The sequence below is a fragment of the Procambarus clarkii genome, chromosome 80, assembly GCF_040958095.1.
Source record: "Procambarus clarkii isolate CNS0578487 chromosome 80, FALCON_Pclarkii_2.0, whole genome shotgun sequence".
Classification (NCBI taxonomy): Eukaryota; Metazoa; Arthropoda; class Malacostraca; order Decapoda; family Cambaridae; genus Procambarus; species Procambarus clarkii.
Window position 1 is genome coordinate 25642403 of NC_091229.1, and position 20545 is coordinate 25662947.

General features: G+C 45.9%; 1 protein-coding gene across 1 annotated transcript in view; it reads right to left on the reverse strand.

Moving 5' to 3' along the window:
- The window catches only part of LOC138357947 (uncharacterized), a 61258-nt gene that overhangs the window by 1488 nt on the left and 39225 nt on the right, over positions 1-20545 (reverse strand). The window contains exon 4 of the mRNA XM_069315129.1: positions 16338-17782. Coding sequence (XP_069171230.1) covers positions 16338-17782 — 1445 coding nt within the window. The remainder of the gene's footprint in view (positions 1-16337; positions 17783-20545) is intronic.

The window sequence follows — 20545 nt, forward strand, 5'->3', positions numbered from 1 at the left end:
TCTGCCTGTCTCTCTGTCTGGCCCAGGAATGCGTGCAGCTTACATGAATGTGCATCTGTCTGTCTGTCTGTACTCACCTAGTTGTGTTTGCGGGGGTTGAGCTCTGGCTCTTTGGTCCCGCCTCTCAACTCTCAATCAACTGGTGTACAGGTTCCTGAGCCTACTGGGCTCTATCATATCTACACTTGAAACTGTGTATGGAGTCAACCTCCACCACATCACTGCCTAATGCATTCCATCCGTTAACTACTCTGACACTGAAAAAGTTCTTTCTAACGTCCCTGTGGCTCATGTGGGTACTCAGTCTCCACCTGTGTCCCCTTGTTCGTGTTCCACCCGTGTTGAATAATCCATACTTGTCTATCATCCCTGTCTGTCTGGGATGTCTCCCATCCCATAATTCATCCCTGTCTGTCTGTCTGTCAATAATAGGTGCTAGGAGCGCCAAGAGGTAGATTGTTGATGTGGTGGTGGTGATGGTGTGTGTGTGTGTGTGTGTGTGTGTGTGTGTGTGTGTGTGTGTGTGTGTGTGAGTGAGTGAGTGAGTGTGTGTGTGTGTGTGTGTGGTGTGTGTGTGAGTGTGTGTGTGTGTGTGTGTGTGTGTGTGTGTGTGTGTGTGTGTGTGTGGTGTGTGTGTGAGTGTGTGTGTGTGTGTGTGTACACTTGTACAGTCATTAGTTCTGGATCATTTAGAAAGGAATATTTTTGTTTATAACTGTGATTTAAAGTCTGCAGTTGTTTTCAATATTTAACAGACAACTACGTCAGCCATCCAGTTACTGGCCAGACCCAACGGTGTTGAATTAACAGTTAACACATTATCTGCAGAAAAATAGAGCCATAGTAATAGATTTTTAATTATAATTCAGAATATTTTCATCAAGATTATCATCCAAATCATCCTCGCCTCATTCATCACCTGCTCGTCACCTCTATATCAACTATCAATATAACCATCTCGTTATCAGTTGTTCATGAAAACACGGAACCAAAGAGCCAGAGCTCAACCCCCTCGCAAACACAACTAGGTGAGTACAGTCAAATTTTTCTTATCAAACGTCGGAATACTTCAAATACAAGGCTCGTAGGCGGGGTACAAGGAGCTGGAGCTCATAGGTAAGTAAGACCACAGAGAGAGGAGTCAGACGGGATAATGCCAGGAGCAGCTGCAGGATTACCCAACATAAGAAATTATTCAGAATTATGAACAAGGATTCATCTGTTTACTAGGTTAGTTACATCCTAAATAAAGCTTAAGAATGTGTATATATATATATATATATATATATATATATATATATATATATATATATATATATATATATATATATATATGAATGACAGTGTCAGACCACGAAGGAAGAATTGAAACAGGAATTTCCTTAAGTACTTTCGCATTTAATAATCGATCTTCAGAAGGAATGAGTGTCCCTCCTACCAGTACTGGTGGCCCGAGGACAGTGTTGTGACAATGGTTATCTTGAGGTTATCTTGAGATGATTTCGGGGCTTTTTAGTGTCCCCGCGGCCCGGTCTTCGACCAGGCCTCCACCCCCAGGAAGCAGTCCGTGACAGCTGACTAACACCCAGGTACCTATTTTACTGCTAGGTAACAGGGGCATAGGGTGAAAGAAACTCTGCCCATTGTTTCTCGCCGGCGCCTGGGATCGAACCCAGGACCACAAGATCACAAGACCAGCGTGCTGTCCGCTCGGCCCTCTCTCCCATGGTAGAGAAGAATGGGTCTTATGGGGCCGGCGTAACTCACCCTTACAATGCTATTAGCGCCCCGGGGAGGTAATTAGGGCACCCGCTGGCTTCCTGTATCTCACCGAGTCCATTACGTATATGAAGCCACGAATCTACAGTATATAGAAATACGTATATGAATCTACAGCCATTATAGGTGTACATGTAGATGTCATTTATATGATGTAGAGACAAGTATGCCCCCCACAACCATTGAAATTCAATTTTGCCCCGAGCGGCGAGTTTATTGGGCAGCGCCACTCATCCTGTGAGTGGACACACCGCCATAGTGACAGTATTGGGCAGCGTCACTCATCCTGTGAGTGAATACACCGCCATAGTGACAGTATTGGGCAGCGTCACTCATCCTGTGAGTGGACACACTGCCATAGTGACAGTATTGGGCAGCGCCACTCATCCTGTGAGTGGACACACCGCCATAGTGACAGTATTGGGCAGCGCCACTCATCCTGTGAGTGGACACACCGCCATAGTGACAGTATTGGGCAGCGCCGCTCATCCTGTGAGAGGACACACCGCCATAGTGACAGTATTGGGCAGCGCCGCTCATCCTGTGAGTGGACACACCGCCATAGTGACAGTATTGGGCAGCGTCACTCATCCTGTGAGTGGACACACCGCCATAGTGACAGTATTGGGCAGCGCCACTCATCCTGTGAGTGGACACACCGCCATAGTGACAGTATTGGGCAGCGTCACTCATCCTGTGAGTGGACACACCGCCATAGTGACAGTATTGGGCAGCGCCACTCATCCTGTGAGTGGACACACCACCATAGTGACAGTATTGGGCAGCGCCACTCATCCTGTGAGTGGACACACCGCCATAGTGACAGTATTGGGCAGCGCCACTTATCCTGTGAGTGGACACACCGCCATAGTGACAGTATTGGGCAGCGCCACTCATCTTGTGAGTGGACACACCGCCATAGTGACAGTATTGGGCAGCGCCACTCATCCTGTGAGTGGACACACCGCCATAGCAGCATGTACAACACTCCCCAATAGGAAGAAAACCCGCTGGGTTGTTCATCCTGTCACTTGTACCCAGACACAGCTGGGACTTGCTTAACTGTCTTAACATATACTTAACATATCCCACAACCATTCTGGGAACGGAATGGGATATACAATCCTCGTGGAGTTGTGGTAAGACACTCACCTGGCTTTTCGCGAGAGCTGTAGCCTGGGTTCGTATCCTAGCCGTGGAGGATTTACTAGGTGTCAATCCCATTTACATTTAAAGCTGTGTATGGAATTGATTTCGACAAGTGGCTCATCTGATCCGCTCCACTTATGTGCGACCCTGAGGCTGTGAAGAGTTGCTCTGGCATCCCTGTGACTCATCTGTGTTTCCTGCTTCCAATGATGTTCCTCTCGTTGTACTGTTGCTTAATCTGAACACTGCTTGTTGATCTACTGAGTATTTTGTACGTCGTTATCATTGCTGCCCTATTCCCTTCTTCCTTCAGTGTAATGAGGCCCAATTTCCCTCTGTGTTTCTTCATAGCTCAGTCCCCTCAGCTCAGGAGCGAGCGTTGTTGTATATTTATGGATATTTTCTAACTTTATTTTGTGTTTCGGTCTGTAAGGGTTCCATGCAGGGGCGGCATACTCCATAACAGGTCTCACAAAGGATGTATCCAGCGATCGGAAGGGATCTTTCTTCAACTTGTTGAAGGATAAGCGGATGTTTGCCCCTGGCGTTGGGTCTCTAGTTGCGTCCACTCTTAAGTAGGTACACACTCCCCAATAGGAAGAAAACCCGCTGGGTTGTACATCCTGTCACATGTACCCAGACACAGCTAGTCTTTCTCTTTTTCAGAGGCTGGAAGGTGGTCTTCCTTCATCCTGTACTACATTTTCAGGTCTTCTTGCTCTACTTCCTTTCCTCATAATCTTACATTTTTCAGGGTTAAAGTCTAGTAGCCATTTCTTAAACCATCTCTGGAGACTGCCGCGTTCGTCTTGTAATGCTGCCCTACGCAGTTCAGATGAGCAAATAAGTCAAAAAAATTTAAAGACATACTAGTACCCTGTACAAGTAGTCAAACAAGCGGGATGCAATATAAGAAGTTGTAGAAAGCGCCTCCGTCCACCACCTTAAGGCCAGATTCGATAAGGAATTCTAACATCAGAAGAGTTAAAACGTGTGAGGGAAGAGAGTACAGCAAGGTTAAGCGGGACATAAAGAACTAGACCTGAGCTGGGAGCCGTCAGAGAGAGACATGTAGGGTGTCTACCCGCGGCTGGTGGAGGTGAGCGTCTTGTCTGAGGGTATTGGGGTCCCTTGCTTGTCCAGGCGTAGTGGGGGTACGACCACTTCACTATGATTCTAACACCTGTTTGATCCCTCAACTTTCACCGATGTTTACGGTCATGTTTGATCACAGTCCTTGTCCACCTGGTGTGTGTGTGTGTGTGTGTGTGTGTGTGTGTGTGTGTGTGTGTGTGTGTGTGTGTGTGTGTGTGTGTGTGTACTCACCTAGTTGTGTTTGCGGGGGTTGAGCTCTGGCTCTTTGGTCCCGCCTCTCAACCGTCAATCAACTGGTGTACAGATTCCTGAGCCTATTGGGCTTTATGGGTGTGTGTGTGTGTGTGTACTCACCTACTCCTGCTCATCTACTTGTACCTGCAGGCTCGAGTATTAGCTCCTGGACCCCCGCCTTCCTAGCCACCGGTTGTCTACTGCAATGACTCCTGTCTTACTTTCCTATCACATCTACTTATCAAATTATTAATGGAGTTTGCTTCCACAACTACTCCCTTAAGTCATTCCATTTCCCCATTACTCTTACGCTAAACGAAAACTTTCTAACATTCCGCTGACTATTTTGAGTCTCAATGTTCCACCCATGTTCTCTTTGTTCTGTTGGTGTTCACTGTGAACATTTCCTCTTTTCCCACTTTGTCAATCTCCCTAATTATTTTCGTTATGTTTAGCATCACCTCTCTAGCGTCGTCAGGTTTAGTTCATTCAGTCTCTCTTCGTACTCCATTCCTCGCAATTCTGTGATGAGCTTCGTCGCAAACTTATCTCAAGCTTTGATTTTTTTTTTAAATCGGGCTCCATAATGGGGCTGCCTACTCTAAAACTGGTCTCACGTAGGTGTGTGTACAGCGATTTAAGTGCCTCCTTATTTAGGATCCTGAATTATGTTCGGCCTTTTGCTGGTGTGGAGTATGCTGCTGATGTTATCCTGTTTATGTGAGTTACGTCCACTCCCAGGTCTTTTTCTCAAGACGTTATAGGGAGGTAGTTTCCCTTCATTGTGTATACTGTCCTTTTCGTCTCCTGTTACTTCTTTCCACTTCCATCATCTTACACTTCCTGGTGTTGAACTCCAGTAGCCATTTCTCTGGTCAATCCTACAGCTTGTTTCAGCCATCTTGAAGCATCCTACAATCCTCATCTGTCACAACTCTTCTCATTAATTTTGTCGGCAAACATCGACATATAAAATTTAACTAGGGTAAATAACTCATTTACATAAATGAGAAATAGTATGGGACCCAGCACTGATCCTTGCGGTACTCCGCGTGTTACCCTACGCCAGTCCGACCTCTCGCCCGCTCACTGTTACTCTCTGACTCCTGTCTGGTAGGTAATTCCTCCACCTGCCTCTCAAGTTTGTTTAGTAATCTCTTGTGAGGTACTGTGTCAAGGGCTTTTTGGCAGTCCAGAAATGAGCAATCTGCCCAGCCTTCTCTGTCCTGCCATATTGTTGATACTTTGCCATAGAACTGCAGTAGGTTCATTACACAAAGGAATCACAATAGCGTGATGCATCAAATGAACAAATCTACAAGGGCCAAATCGATTAAGGCGCGTCTGAGATCCTCTTGGACGTAGGTTCGAACCGTCGTCACGGCCCTTATGGATTTGTTCTCCAGTAGGTTCGTTAGGCATGATTTCCCTTCCCTAAAGCCCTGTTGATGTTTGATTACCTCCCTAATTGTTTCTAGGTATATTTAGTCATACCCTGCTTCACCTTTGGGGTATTTTGCAGGGGCATGCTTGTCAGTCAGACTGGTCTGTAGTTCAGAGACCGTTCTCTGTCTCCTATCTTGAAAATGGGTACCAAATTTCCCTTCTTCCAGCAGTTGGGCAATTCTCCCTGTGTAAGTGACTCATTAAAGATCATCGCTAGAGGTACGCTGAGGGCCTGCGCTGCCTCTTTTAACATCCCCGGTGATACGTTGGCTGGTCTAGCAGCTTTAGCTTCGTCTAGTGATGCTAGTTCTTTGTTTACTTCCTGTGCTGTCATCTCAATATTTAAGAGCTTCTCATCTTGGGTTATCTTCTCTCCTCATATTGGGAGCTGCTCGGGCTCAGTTGTGTGTGTGATTACCCAGTAACTACCCATGGGTAGTTACTGGGTGAGAGTTATAGGTTCTTGGTGTAACGTTCCTCCTCTCTCTTTCCTCTCCCTCTCTCCCTTCTCTCTCTCTCTCTCTCTCCTCCCTCTCTCCTCTCTCTCTCCCTGTCTCTCTTTCCCCTCTCTCGTTTATTTTGGTTGTTTCTACCCCTCTAATCCTCTTTCTCCGCATCCCCCCTTCCCCCATCTCGACTACTCTCCCCCTCCTCTGCCTCCCCCTCTCCTTGTTCCTCTCCCTCCTCCAGTTCCTCTCCCTCTTTCTCCTTGTCTAAAAACAACTTTAAATATGATAAAAACTGCATAAATTACCTCTGTCCCTTATACTAATAAACAGAAAGTAAGATTCACCTCAGTATCTCTACTGAGGGGAGGGAAGGAGGAGGGGAGAGAGAGAGAGAGAGAGAGAGAGAGAGAGAGAGAGAGAGAGAGAGAGAGAGAGAGAGAGGGGAGAGAGAGAGAGAGAGAGAAGAGGGGGAGGCACAAGGAAGTATTTATTTACCAATCTTATCTTCTGCTGCGTCATCCACGCTTCTTGTTGATTCTAAGGTTAGTGACCTTCCATGCAGGTGTTTTAAGGTTAGTGACCTTCCATGCAGGTGTTTTAAGGTTAGTGACCTTCCATGCAGGTGTTTTAAGGTTAGTGACCTTCCATGCAGGTGTTTTAAGGTTAGTGACCTTCCATGCAGGTGTTTTAAGGTTAGTGACCTTCCATGCAGGTGTTTTAAGGTTAGTGACCTTCCATGGCAGGTGTTTTAAGGTTAGTGACCTTCCATGGCAGGTGTTTTAAGGTTAGTGACCTTCCAGTGCAGGTGTTTTAAGGTTAGTGACCTTCCAGTGCAGGTGTTTTAAGGTTAGTGACCTTCCAGTGCAGGTGTTTTAAGGTTAGTGACCTTCCAGTGCAGGTGTTTTAAGGTTAGTGACCTTCCATGGCAGGTGTTTTAAGGTTAGTGACCCTCCATGCAGGTGTTTTAAGGTTAGTGACCTTCCATGGCAGGTATTTTAAGGTTAGTGACCTTCCATGCAGGTGTTTTAAGGTTAGTGACCTTCCATGGCAGGTGTTTTAAGTTTAGTGACCTTCCATGCAGGTGTTTTAAGGTTAGTGACCTTCAAAGGCAGGTGTTTTAAGGTTAGTGACCTTCCATGGCAGGTGTTTTAAGGTTAGTGACCCTCCATGCAGGTGTTTTAAGGTTAGTGACCTTCCATGGCAGGTATTTTAAGGTTAGTGACCTTCCATGGCAGGTGTTTTAAGGTTAGTGACCTTCCATGGCAGGTATTTTAAGGTTAGTGACCTTCCATGGCAGGTGTTTTAAGGTTAGTGACCTACCATGCAGGTGTTTTAAGGTTAGTGACCTTCCATGGCAGGTATTTTAAGGTTAGTGACCTTCCATGGCAGGTGTTTTAAGGTTAGTGACCTTTCATGCAGGTGTTTTAAGGTTAGTGACCTTTCATGCAGGTGTTTTAAGGTTTGTGACCCTCCATGTAGGTGTTTTAAGGTTAGTGACCTTCAAAGGCAGGTGTTTTAAGGTTAGTGACCCTCCATGCAGGTATTTTAAGGTTAGTGACCTTCAAAGGCAGGTGTTTTAAGGTTAGTGACCTTCCATGCAGGTGTTTTAAGGTTAGTGACCTTCCAGTGCAGGTGTTTTAAGGTTAGTGACCTTCCATGCAGGTGTTTTAAGGTTAGTGGCCTTCAAAGGCAGGTGTTTTAAGGTTAGTGACCTTCAAAGGCAGGTGTTTTAAGGTTAGTGACTTTCCAGTGCAGGTGTTTTAAGGTTAGTGATCCTCCATGTAGGTGTTTTAAGGTTAGTGACCTTCCATGGCAGGTGTTTTAAGGTTAGTGACCTTCCATGCAGGTGTTTTAAGGTTAGTGACCTTCAAAGGCAGGTGTTTTAAGGTTAGTAACCTTCCAGTGCAGGTGTTTTAAGGTTAGTGACCTTTCATGCAGGTGTTTTAAGGTTAGTGACCCTCCATGTAGGTGTTTTAAGGTTAGTGACCCTCCATGTAGGTGTTTTAAGGTTAGTGACCTTCCAGTGCAGGTGTTTTAAGGTTAGTGACCTTCCAGTGCAGGTGTTTTCAGGTTAGCGACCTTCCATGTAGGTGTTTTTTGTAAATTTCTTAGTTAATTATAGTTCCTTGAGTAATTTGTTTCATACTTTCTTGAATAACGTCACACTCTGTCCTCTTGAAGGTCGTTAATTGGCTTATTTACCTGAGGATTATCTCGAGTGACCTCGTTAGGGACAAGAAGTCGCCGGCTTGTCAACGGCTGTCCTCCAATATCTCCGAGCATTTGGTTCAGCTCAAGTTAAAACTGAAGTAATGTCAAGAAATTTGCAGCTCCGGCGGGTAGGCGGTTCCATTGGTTAACATTTTCTTTTGTCGGGGGACAGGACGTGTGTATATATATATTTTATATATCAGCCCATATATCTGTTTATGGGCTGATATATATATATATATAGCTTCGTTAATGACTAATGATATAAATTTAACGTGGGGGAGCTGGAACTACAATATGGATGACTATGGGAGGGCTTAATTAGCTGCTATATGGATGACCATGGGACGGTTTAAGCTGCCATAGCGCCATATGCCATTAATCTCAGGTTGGAGATCCTCACACAAACCCAAATGACTAAGATGCTAAACGAGCCACTCGAGCAACTGAGAAAGTCCATAACGATCAAACATCTAAGACAAGAAACTGCTCCTCATAATATCCAGACAAAGATGAGAAAGCTCTTTAGCTCTTGTCAATGAGAAACATTGACAAGAGCTAAAAACACCTCGTACAAAGTAGGTCGACTAATTAGTATGATAATGTGAGTCTTCTTGTTATCAAGGGTAAAAAGTGTTGGTGATTTAGGATGACAGATCAGTTATCTCTAGTTATACTGGGGGGGGGGGGGCTTGGGTGTATATATATACACTAGGGGATACAATGATACCATGTGGTGTTCATCAGACACTTCTCACACATTATGTGGTGTTCATCAGATACTTCTCACACATTATGTGGTGTTCATCAGATACTTCTCACACATTATGTGGTGTTCATCAGATACTTCTCACACATTATGTGGTGTTCATCAGACACTTCTCACACATTATGTGGTGTTCATCAGACAATTCTCACACATTATGTGGTGTTCATCAGACAATTCTCACACATTATGTGGTGTTCATCAGACAATTCTCACACATTATGTGGTGTTCATCAGACACTTCTCACACATTATGTGGTGTTCATCAGACACTTCTCACACATTATGTGGTGTTCATCAGACACTTCTCACACATTATGTGGTGTCCATCAGACAATTCTCACACATTATGTGGCGTTCATCAGACAATTCTCACACATTATGTGGTGTTCATCAGACAATTCTCACACATTATGTGGTGTTTATCAGACAATTCTCACACATTATGTGGTGTTCATCAGACAATTCTCACACATTATGTGGTGTCCATCAGACAATTCTCACACATTATGTGGTGTTCATCAGACACTTCTCACACATTATGTGGTGTCCATCAGACAATTCTCACACAATATGTGGTGTTCATCAGACAATTCTCACACACCAGATTCGAACCCCATCAGTTTTGAGTCGTATGTCCAACCAGTCCCCATCAACAAGGGTCGCAATGCCCATTAATCCTCACAACTGATGCCGTTCGAACTTTGTTCAAACACTGCTTCGCTGACGAAGCAGTCTGTTCGAACAGTCTGTTTTTCGTCTGTTCGAACCACAACGCTGTAAATGCTTCACCCACGTACTACAAATACAAATAATCGCCAACAGAACCTAAACACCTCACCTAACCTAACCTAACCTAACCTAAATATACACAATATGCTAATATTTAAAAAAATATTAATAATAATTTATATATATATATGTGAAAGTTTGTATTTTGAATAAATAGTATTCATAAAAAATACATAATACCAAAAAAATACATAGAATGCGTTTTTGGGGTCGACCGCTGGATGGACGCGCTTAAGGACAAGTTCGTAGCAATTCGTCATTAGGATATTTTCATTCCATCCAGCTAAAGGTATCTAGCCAGGATACGAACCCAGGTTAAAGTAATCGTGGAACGCGAAGCGAGCGTCTTAACCACTACGCCACAGGAGCCAAACCCTTATCTTGAGATCTTGAGATGGTTATCTTGAGATGCTTTCGGGGCTTTAGTGTCCCCGCGGCCCGGTCCTCGACCAGGCCTCCACCCCCAGGAAGCAGCCCGTGACAGCTGACTAACACCCAGGTACCTACTTTACTGCTAGGTAACAGGGGCATAGGGTGAAAGAAACTCTGTCTATTGTTTCTCGCCGATGCCCGGAATCGAACCCGGGACCACAGGATCACAAGTCCAGCGTGCTGTCCGCTCGGCCGACCGGCTCCCCAATAATCAATAGTTAATTTCTCGAGTAATTAAAACATCAAGTAATTAAGATACTAGGGTGATGTTCCTCCCTCCTTCTAGAGATAAGGACAGATAGGTGAGAGATAGATCTATCTATTTAGCTACAGATAGCTATATAGTGTTAAATATATAGAATCAGATCCCATATCCCCCATTCAATCCATTTGCTTCCCTGCACCCATTAGTTACACACTAGCTCCCACCCCCCATCTGGGTACTGACAGGAACCAGGTGTGGAGTAGGAGACCGGGCCGCGGGGACCAAATGATCCCCGGATTCAGATTAACCTAACCCCTCCGACACACGCACAGACAGACTATACCCCGGGCATGCTAGCGTACTCTGACTATACCCAGATGAGGCACTCATACCCAGATGAGGCACTCACCATACCCAGATGAGGCTCTCACCATACCCAGACGAAGCACTCACCATACCCAGATGAGGCTATCACCATACCCAGATGAGGCACTCACCATACCCAGATGAGGCACTCACCATACCCAGATAAGGCACTCACCATACCCAGATAAGGCACTCACCATACCCAGATAAGCCACTCACCATACCCAGATAAGCCACTCACCATACCCAGATAAGGCACTCACCATACCCAGATGAAGGTAGACATACCCAGCCCCTCATCTGACTCACCACAAATGACCTTCAACGAGTCATTGAAGGAGCACAATAGTACCCCTCCCCCCCCCCTACATGCCCTTGACCTAACAAGGATTAAAATAATGTTTATTAACGTACAAAGGTACACAAAGGTGACTGCTGCCGCACTCTGTATCTTGGGAGTTACAGTACACACAGTTACAGAGTTACAGGTACAGAGAGAGAGTGTCTAGGTTCTTGTATATATATCCTAGAATCCTAATTTCCCTTATTTCATACTGAAATATTTATGCAATGATGTTTCTGCCTTAAGAGACGTAGTAACGGGCTCGCCATAGCCCGTGCTGCTTGGAACTTCTCGTTCCAGGCAGCGAATCTTTAACAACAACAACAAACAGACGTAGTAATTATGACTCCCGGATTATGATGATGATTAATGATGAATCATTGTTCATTATCATCTAATGGACATGTTTGTCTAATCATCCCATACACATGTTTGTCTAATCAAACATGTGTATGGGGCAAGTAACAAAGTCAGTAGACTAACAGATGTTGTCACAGCTCGTATAAGACTTGGCTACAAGTATCTCTGGCAGTTGGGCTTGTATAGGGAACTAGATGAAGTAAAGTGTAAAGTGTGTGGACAAAGACAGGGACACACACTCGAACACTATATCTTGGATTGTAGTAAAATTGAGTCATTTAGAGATAAATCTAAGCTCACTCTGTATGATATGGCAACCATGGATATTTATTACCATGGATAAATTACCTGAAATCCTTGCACTGTATCCATATTTCGCTCCCAGTAGATGAACGACATATGAGATTCAGAAACAAGTAGTGTATTGTGAAGACTAATAATAAACAGAAGCTCCCCTATGACTCTGTAATATCCCCATTGGTCAAACTATTATGTATTAGCGATAAGACCAACCATTAATGTATGATGACTTACTGTAAATATGTAGCTCTTGTAATAGCACTTTCTCTGTAACTAGCTGACATTGTATCTATAAGGTGTGAAGGATAGATGAAATTGTTTATGTAATAATCTAAGATGAGGTCTGATAAAGACCTTTTGTGCCCTCTGTAATGCTTTTGCGCTACCGCTCACAGGAGGAGTATGGGGTGCACAATAAACTAGCCATATCATCAATCAAATCAATTAATATCTTCAATAAAACTTGATCCTCAACTTGAAGTCTGGGGTCTGTAGCCTGGGGTCTGGGGTCTGTAGCCTGGGGTCTGTAGCCTGGAGTCTGGGGTCTGTAGTCTGGGGTCTGGGGTCTGTAGCCTGGGGTCTGTAGTCTGGGGTCTGGGGTCTGTAGCCTGGGGTCTGGGGTTTGTAGTCTGGGGCCTGGGGTCTGTAGTCTGGGGTCTGTAGCCTGGGGTCTGGGGTCTGTGGTCTGGGGTCTGTGGTCTGGGGTCTGTGGTCTGGGGTCTGGGGTCTGTAGCCTGGGGTCTGGGGTCTGTAGCCTGGAGTCTGGAGTCTGTAGCCTGGAGTCTGGGGTCTGTAGTCTGGGGTCTGTAGCCTGGGGTCTGGGGTCTGTAGTCTGGGGTCTGTAGCCTGGGGTCTGGGGTCTGTAGCCTGGGGTCTGGGGTCTGTAGTCTGGGGTCTGTAGCCTGGGGTCTGGGGTCTGTGGTCTGGGGTCTGTAGTCTGGGGTCTGTAGCCTGGGGTCTGGGGTCTGTAGCCTGGGGTCTGTAGCCTGGGGTCTGGGGTCTGTAGCCTGGAGCCTGGAGTCTTGAGTCTGTAGTCTGTAAGAGATCTTTAATATATCATCACTAATATAAAAAAACTCTTAACAACATGGCAGCGACTGAAACAGCCTTGTTAGCTCACTAATTATCGTACGATGTTTTGTTTACCATTTTAGTAATGTTCAAAAATACTTCGAATAATAATGAGGTTTGAATCAATAGGAATATGCACTTGTATATGTACTAGTATGTACATATAATGTACTAGTTTACATGTAAAGGAATACTGAGGAATACCAGCAGGGGTATACTGTATACTAAGGTACACCATCATGGCTAAGGAGAGTCGTGGGAGAGAGGTTTGTAAAAGGGGTCAGGTTACCTTGAGGTTACCTTGAGATGATTTCGGGGCTTAGCGTCTCCGCGGCCCGGTCCTCGACTAGCTCTCCTTGTTGCTGGTCTGGTCAACGAGGTTGTTGGACACGGCTGCTCGCAGCCTGACGTATGAGTCACAGCCTGGTTGATCAAATATCAGGTCAAAGGTCGTATAGGATCACAGAGAGTCACAGAGTGTGCCTTAATTGGTTAATTGGTTTCGAGGGGTCATGGAACGAGCCAAATGGTGAGTAGATGGAGATACAGCCAACACCAATGTCTGAATCACACACACACACACACACAAGAAGAGTAAGGGGAGACATGATCACAACCTACAAAATCCTCAGGGGAATCGACCGGGTAATCAAGGATAAACTATTCAACACTGGCGGGACGCGAATAAGGGGACACAGGTGGAAACTGAGTACCCACATGAGCCACAGGGACGTTAGAAGGAACTTTTTCAGTGTCAGAGTAGTTAACAGGTGGAATGCATCAGGCAGTGATGTGGTGGAGGCTGACTCCATACACAGTTTATAATGTAGATATGATAGAGCCCAGATGGCTCACCAGTTGATTGACTGGTGTACAGTTGATTGTCAATCAACTGTACACCAGTTGATTGACAGTTGAGAGGCGGGACCAAAGAGCCAGAGCTCAACCCCCGCAAGCACAACTAGGTGAGTACCCCAGGATGAAGGGGTGGGGGGGGGGGGGGAGGGGGGTCAAGGACACTTACACCTTCCCCACCAACGTAAATCTGGTTGGTATTTTTGTCGTTGGTGATGAGTTGGAGGTGTTGTGGTTAGCAATGGTGGTGGTGGTGGCTGTGTTGGTGGTAGTGGTGGTGGTGGTGGCTGTGTTGGTGGTGGTGGTAGTGGTGGTGGCTGTGGTGGTGGTGGTGGTGGTGGTGGTGGTGGCTGTGATGGTGGTAGTGGTGGCTGTGATGGTGGTAGTGGTGGTGGTGGTGGTGGTAGTGGTGGTGGTGGTGGTGGCTGTGGTGGCTGTGATGGTGGTAGTGGTGGTGGTGGTGGTGGCTGTGGTGGTGGTAGTGGTGGCGGTGATGGTGGTAGTGGTGGTGGTAGTGGTGGTTGTGATGGTGGTAGTGGTGGTTGTGATGGTGGTAGTGGTGGTTGTGATGGTGGTAGTGGTGGTTGTGATGGTGGTAGTGGTGACAATGTTACTAGTGGTGTTGTGTATCCCAGTTCTGGTCTGACAAGTGGTGGGTAGATTGCCTTGAAAAAGTACTGATTTAAATTTCTATACGATGTTCTGCCAGCGTCTCACATGCTGCCGATGTCATCCTGTTTATGTGTGGCTCCTCCGGTGTTAGTGTTGGAATTATATCATCCCCCAAACTTTCTTTCTAATACCTTTAGTTGCCTTTTCTCCCTCATTTTGTAGATACCTCCTGGTCTCTTTTCTCCCTTTCCCAGCATTATTACCTTACACTTGTTGGGATTGACTTCCAGCAACCAATTATTTGTTCATTCCTGGAGTTTATCAATGTCCTATAACGTTCTGCAGTCATCTTTTGTTTCTACATTCCTCATCAGCTTTGTTTCACCTGCAAGCACTGATATGTCTGAGCTCACTCCCTCGGGCAGGTCATTCATATAAATTAGGAACAGCAGTGGTCTCAGGATAGAGCCTTGTGGGACCCCACTTGTTACACTCCTCCAGTTTGGAACCTTGTCTCTGACTGTGACTCTCTGTTTTCTGTCCTACAGGTACTCCCTGACCCAGTTCAGTGTTTCCCCCCAGTTACCCCAGTCTGCTTCTCCATCTTGGACACCAGTCTCTCATGAGGTACACTGCCAAATGCTTTCTGACAGTCGAGGAAAATGCAGTCTACCCAGTCATCTTTTTCCTGCGATTTGCCATTTTATATCCATTCTGCACTTATCTTACCAATTTTTTCCTCTTCTGATGCTCTGTTATTCTCAACCTGATTACTTTCTCCAGCACTTTACGGGGAATTTACAGACATTAAGTCTTTAATTTAGTGCTTCTTATTCCACTTTCTTTAAATACTAGGACTACATTTGCCTTTATCCAGAATTCTGGGAGATTTTTGTGTCTTGAGAATTATTTTGAACCTTTCAGATAGTATGTGGCATATATGTACATCAGATAGTACATGTTCCTCTCTGTACATGTGTGCAGCCTCCTTCAGCAGCCATAGAGCAGTTAACTCTGGTCTCAATGTCACACCTTCAGGTCATTTTTTTTTTTTATCTTTTCTACAGTGACTACAATGTCATCCATTGTTTCTTCCAGCTTTTTGTCTTGTAACATCCATGTTGGATGTATTGTAAAGCTCTCCTGGAATTTTTTGTTTAGTTTCTCACATACATAATTATATTTTTGGGGGGAGAATTGCCCCCTTGTCCACTCAAGGGGGGATGTTTAAGATTACATGTCCTTTGGTGTTTTTCTCCATTTATGGCTATAGAACAGTTTTGGTTGGTTCTTAGCTTTTGCTGCAAATTTATTTCTAAACTGACTCTCAGCTTCTCTACTGTTTTTGGTGTATTTATTTCTAGTACTCTTTTAGTTCCTCTCTAGATGATCTCAGTTCCATCTTTGCTGTACTTTTTCCAGTTTTTCTGTGCCTATCTGTAGCTTCTCTGAATTGTCAATAAGACAACAAGCTTTACTTTTTTCGTCCACAGCTTTATTGAGTGTTATGATCTTATCCGCTGTATTTGCACATTTCTGAGCGATGAATTCCAAAATCTTATTTGTTGTCTACCCTTCCAGCTCTCTCTTCCACTGGACTTTACACAGAAAGTCCCGTACATCTGTAAGCTCTCATTTTCTTTAACAGGTTTCTTTGTGTGACCAACTCCTTGAGCTCCTCCAGCTATTATACTAGCTCTGCATGCTCAGCTTCTCTAATAAAGAGCTGGATATAGCTTACATGTTGCACACACACTGGAACACCTCGCAGCTAGATGTGGTTGATGTGTCATGAGTCGACTTACACTTCTGTCATACACTTGAGAGTCGGAAAGCTTCCCAGGTCGTTCACTCAAGAACGAAAGCACACACTTCCTTGACAGCTCTTGAGTGCAGTAGACCACTTCCTTGACAGCTCTTGAGTGCAGTAGACCACTTCCTTGACAGCTCTTGAGTGCAGTAGACCACTTCCTTGACAGCTCTTGAGTGCAGTAGACCACTTCCTTGACAGCTCTTGAGTGCAGTAGACCACTTCCTTGACAGCTCTTGAGTGCAGTAGACCACTTCCTTGACAGCTCTTGAGTGCAGTAGACCACTTCCTTGACAGCTCTTGAGTGCAGTAGACCACTTCCTTGACAGCTCTTGAGTGCAGTAGACCACTTCCTTGACAGCTCTTGAGTGCAGCAGACCACTTCCTTGACAGCTCTTGAGTGCAGTAGACCACTTCCTTCACAGCTCTTGAGTGCAGTAGACCACTTCCTTCACAGCTCTTGAGTGCAATAGACCACTTCCTTGACAGCTGACAGCTCTTGAGTGCAACAGACCACTTCCTTGACAGCTCTTGAGTGCAACAGACCACTTCCTTGACAGCTCTTGAGTGCAACAGACCACTTCCTTGACAGCTCTTGAGTGCAGTAGACCACTTCCTTGACAGCTGACAGCTCTTGAGTGCAACAGACCACTTCCTTGACAGCTCTTGAGTGCAGTAGACCACTTCCTTGACAGCTCTTGAGAGCAGTAGACCACTTCCTTGACAGCTGACAGCTCTTGAGTGCAACAGACCACTTCCTTGACAGCTGACAGCTCTTGAGTGCAACAGACCACTTCCTTGACAGCTCTTGAGTGCAATAGACCACTTCCTTGACAGCTCTTGAGAGCAGTAGACCACTTCCTTGACAGCTGACAGCTCTTGAGTGCAACAGACCACTTCCTTGACAGCTGACAGCTCTTGAGTGCAACAGACCACTTCCTTGACAGCTCTTGAGTGCAATAGACCACTTCCTTGACAGCTCTTGAGTGCAGTAGACCACTTCCTTGACAGCTCTTGAGTGCAGTAGACCACTTCCTTGACAGCTCTTGAGTGCAACAGACCACTTCCTTGACAGCTCTTGAGAGCAGTAGACCACTTCCTTGACAGCTGACAGCTCTTGAGTGCAACAGACCACTTCCTTGACAGCTCTTGAGTGCAATAGACCACTTCCTTGACAGCTGACAGCTCTTGAGTGCAATAGACCACTTCCTTGACAGCTCTTGAGTGCAATAGACCACTTCCTTGACAGCTCTTGAATGCAGTAGACCACTTCCTTGACAGCTCTTGAGTGCAACAGACCACTTCCTTGACAGCTCTTGAGTGCAATAGACCACTTCCTTGACAGCTCTTGAGTGCAACAGACCACTTCCTTGACAGCTCTTGAGTGCAGTAGACCACTTCCTTGACAGCTCTTGAGTGCAACAGACCACTTCCTTGACAGCTCTTGAGTGCAACAGACCACTTCCTTGACAGCTTTTGAGTGCAGTAGACCACTTCCTTGACAGCTCTTGAGTGCAGTAGACCACTTCCTTGACAACTCTTGAGTGCAACAGACCAGAGGAATGAGTGGAAGCCGCGGGAAATTCAGCTCCACTTACACATCAGTTATCAGAGACACAACGTAGCCACAATCTTTTTTTTCTTGAGTGATGTTACCTTGTTAGTGTGTTGCGACAATGTGATATAGTTCGACTGTGGTTAGTAGTGAGTTTACCAGGATACTAGAGCAACGTCTCAACTTTGGTGTATGTGCTTAATGTTGTAAGAAAGTCCCGATATGTATATAATCACATACACAGGGCTACTGAAGGGTAGAGAGGGAGAGGGAGAGAGAGAGAGGGAGAGAGAGAGAGAGAGAGAGAGTGAGAAAGAGAGAGAGAGAGAGAGAGAGAGAGAGAGAGAGAGAGAGAGAGAGAGAGAGAGAGAGAGAGAGAGAGAGAGAGAGAGAGAGGGAGAGAGAGAGAGAGAGAGAGAGAGAGAGAGAGAGAGAGAGAGAGAGAGAGAGAGAGAGAGAGAGGGAGAAAGAGAGAGAGAGAGAGAGAGAGAGAGAGGGAGAAAGAGAGAGAGAGAGAGAGAGAGAGAGAGAGAGAGAGAGAGAGAGAGAGAGAGAGAGAGAGAGAGAGAGAGAGAGAGAGAGAGAGAGAGAGAGAGAGACGTATATACTCGTGGGTATATAGGTCTAGGTTCTCTATACTCGTGGACCTAGGGACTGGGGTTCAATCCCCCGGCACGGCCGCAAAAACAAATGGGCACAGTTTCGTTCACCCTGATGCCCCCTGTTACCTAGTAGTAAATAGGTACCTGGGAGTTAGACAGCTGCTACGGGCTGCTTCCTGGGTGTGTGTGTGGAAGGGGGGGGGGAATAGTAGTTAGTAACAGTTGATTGATTGACAGTTGAGAGGCGGGCCGAAAGAGCAGAGCTCAATCCCCGCAAGCACAACTCGGTGAATACAACTAGGTGGACACATACACACAGATGCCTCGAGTATATTATTTTTATTGACAAAATTCACACACACTTTTGCCTCATCAAAGCAATTCAATGCGTCGCTGAGACACACCCGCCGGCTGCCTGTCACCAGGGACTCCACACACCATCACTCTCCTCTTCCACTCACAATAAGGTCTGGAAGGGGTTATACTCCCCACTCTTAGAAGGGGGAGTCACGACCTTATACTTCCAACGGTGTTCTTACGAACTACCCCCACATGGAGTAGATCGTAAGTAGGGATACGATCTACTTCCCCACATGCTGCAAGATTGGGCTTACGATCTTCTACCCCCCGATGTGGTCGAGGACTGTAAACAACGATGCGCAAGACACACTTGATAATCCCCTTAATACATCACATTTCTCAAGGGCAATCGACAAATTTGCTGAATTAGTGACGCATCAATAAAAAATAAACAAGTTTGGCCTCACAATATTGACGTTTTCTATGTCTCTGCCTCGAAAGGTTGCTTGGGTCTCTTAGTTAATAACAGTTGCATTTTTACTGTTTGTAAGTAGCTAAAACCGTTTGCATTTTCAAAATCATGACAACCTGTCGGCTAACCCTTCACCAGAGGACAACCTGACGGTGAGGATGAAGGACTTCGACCTCAAGTCGCAGTTCCTGCTCGAATTACTTTCGTGAACATCCTATAGGCCATTCGGAAGTTAGTAATGACCTAAGTGTGTTCTCATTGGTCCATTTGGCGCCTGTGGATGGAGTCTGACGCAAGCATTATGCTGTAAGGTGGAGGGCTGATGCTTGCATTCTAATGGGTGGATTTCAAGCAATGAAAGTTAACATTCTGTCGGTTTGTTATTCACATCAAGATGGTGTTTTGTGTAAGGTGGACGGCTTGTGTTGTTCATGCCGAGGTCCTCTTGTGGTACAGTGGTTCAGGTCCTCTTGTAGGTACAGTGGTTCAGGTCCTCTTGTAGGTACAGTGGTTCAGGTCCTCTTGTAGGTACAGTGGTTCAGGGCCTCTTGTGGTACAGTGGTTCAGGTCTCTTGTGGTACAGTGGTTCAGGTCCTCTTGTAGGTACAGTGGTTCAGGTCCTCTTGTGGTACAGTGGTTCAGGTCCTCTTGTAGGTACAGTGGTTCAGGTCCTCTTGTGGTACAGTGGTTCAGGTCCTCTTGTGGTACAGTGGTTCAGGTCCTCTTGTGGTACAGTGGTTCAGGTCCTCTTGTGGTACAGTGGTTCAGGTCCTCTTGTGGTACAGTGGTTCAGGGCCTCTTGTAGGTACAGTGGTTCAGGTCCTCTTGTAGGTACAGTGGTTCAGGGCCTCTTGTAGGTACAGTGGTTCAGGTCCTCTTGTGGTACAGTGGTTCAGGTCCTCTTGTGGTACAGTGGTTCAGGGCCTCTTGTAGGTACAGTGGTTCAGGTCCTCTTGTAGGTACAGTGGTTCAGGTCCTCTTGTAGGTACAGTGGTTCAGGTCCTCTTGTGGTACAGTGGTTCAGGTCCTCTTGTGGTACAGTGGTTCAGGTCCTCTTGTAGGTACAGTGGTTCAGGTCCTCTTGTAGGTACAGTGGTTCAGGTCCTCTTGTGGTACAGTGGTTCAGGTCCTCTTGTGGTACAGTGGTTCAGGTCCTCTTGTAGGTACAGTGGTTCAGGTCCTCTTGAAGGTACAGTGGTTCAGGTCCTCTTGTGGTACAGTGGTTCAGGTCCTCTTGTAGGTACAGTGGTTCAGGTCCTCTTGAAGGTACAGTGGTTCAGGTCCTCTTGTAGGTACAGTGGTTCAGGTCCTCTTGTAGGTACAGTGGTTCAGGTCCTCTTG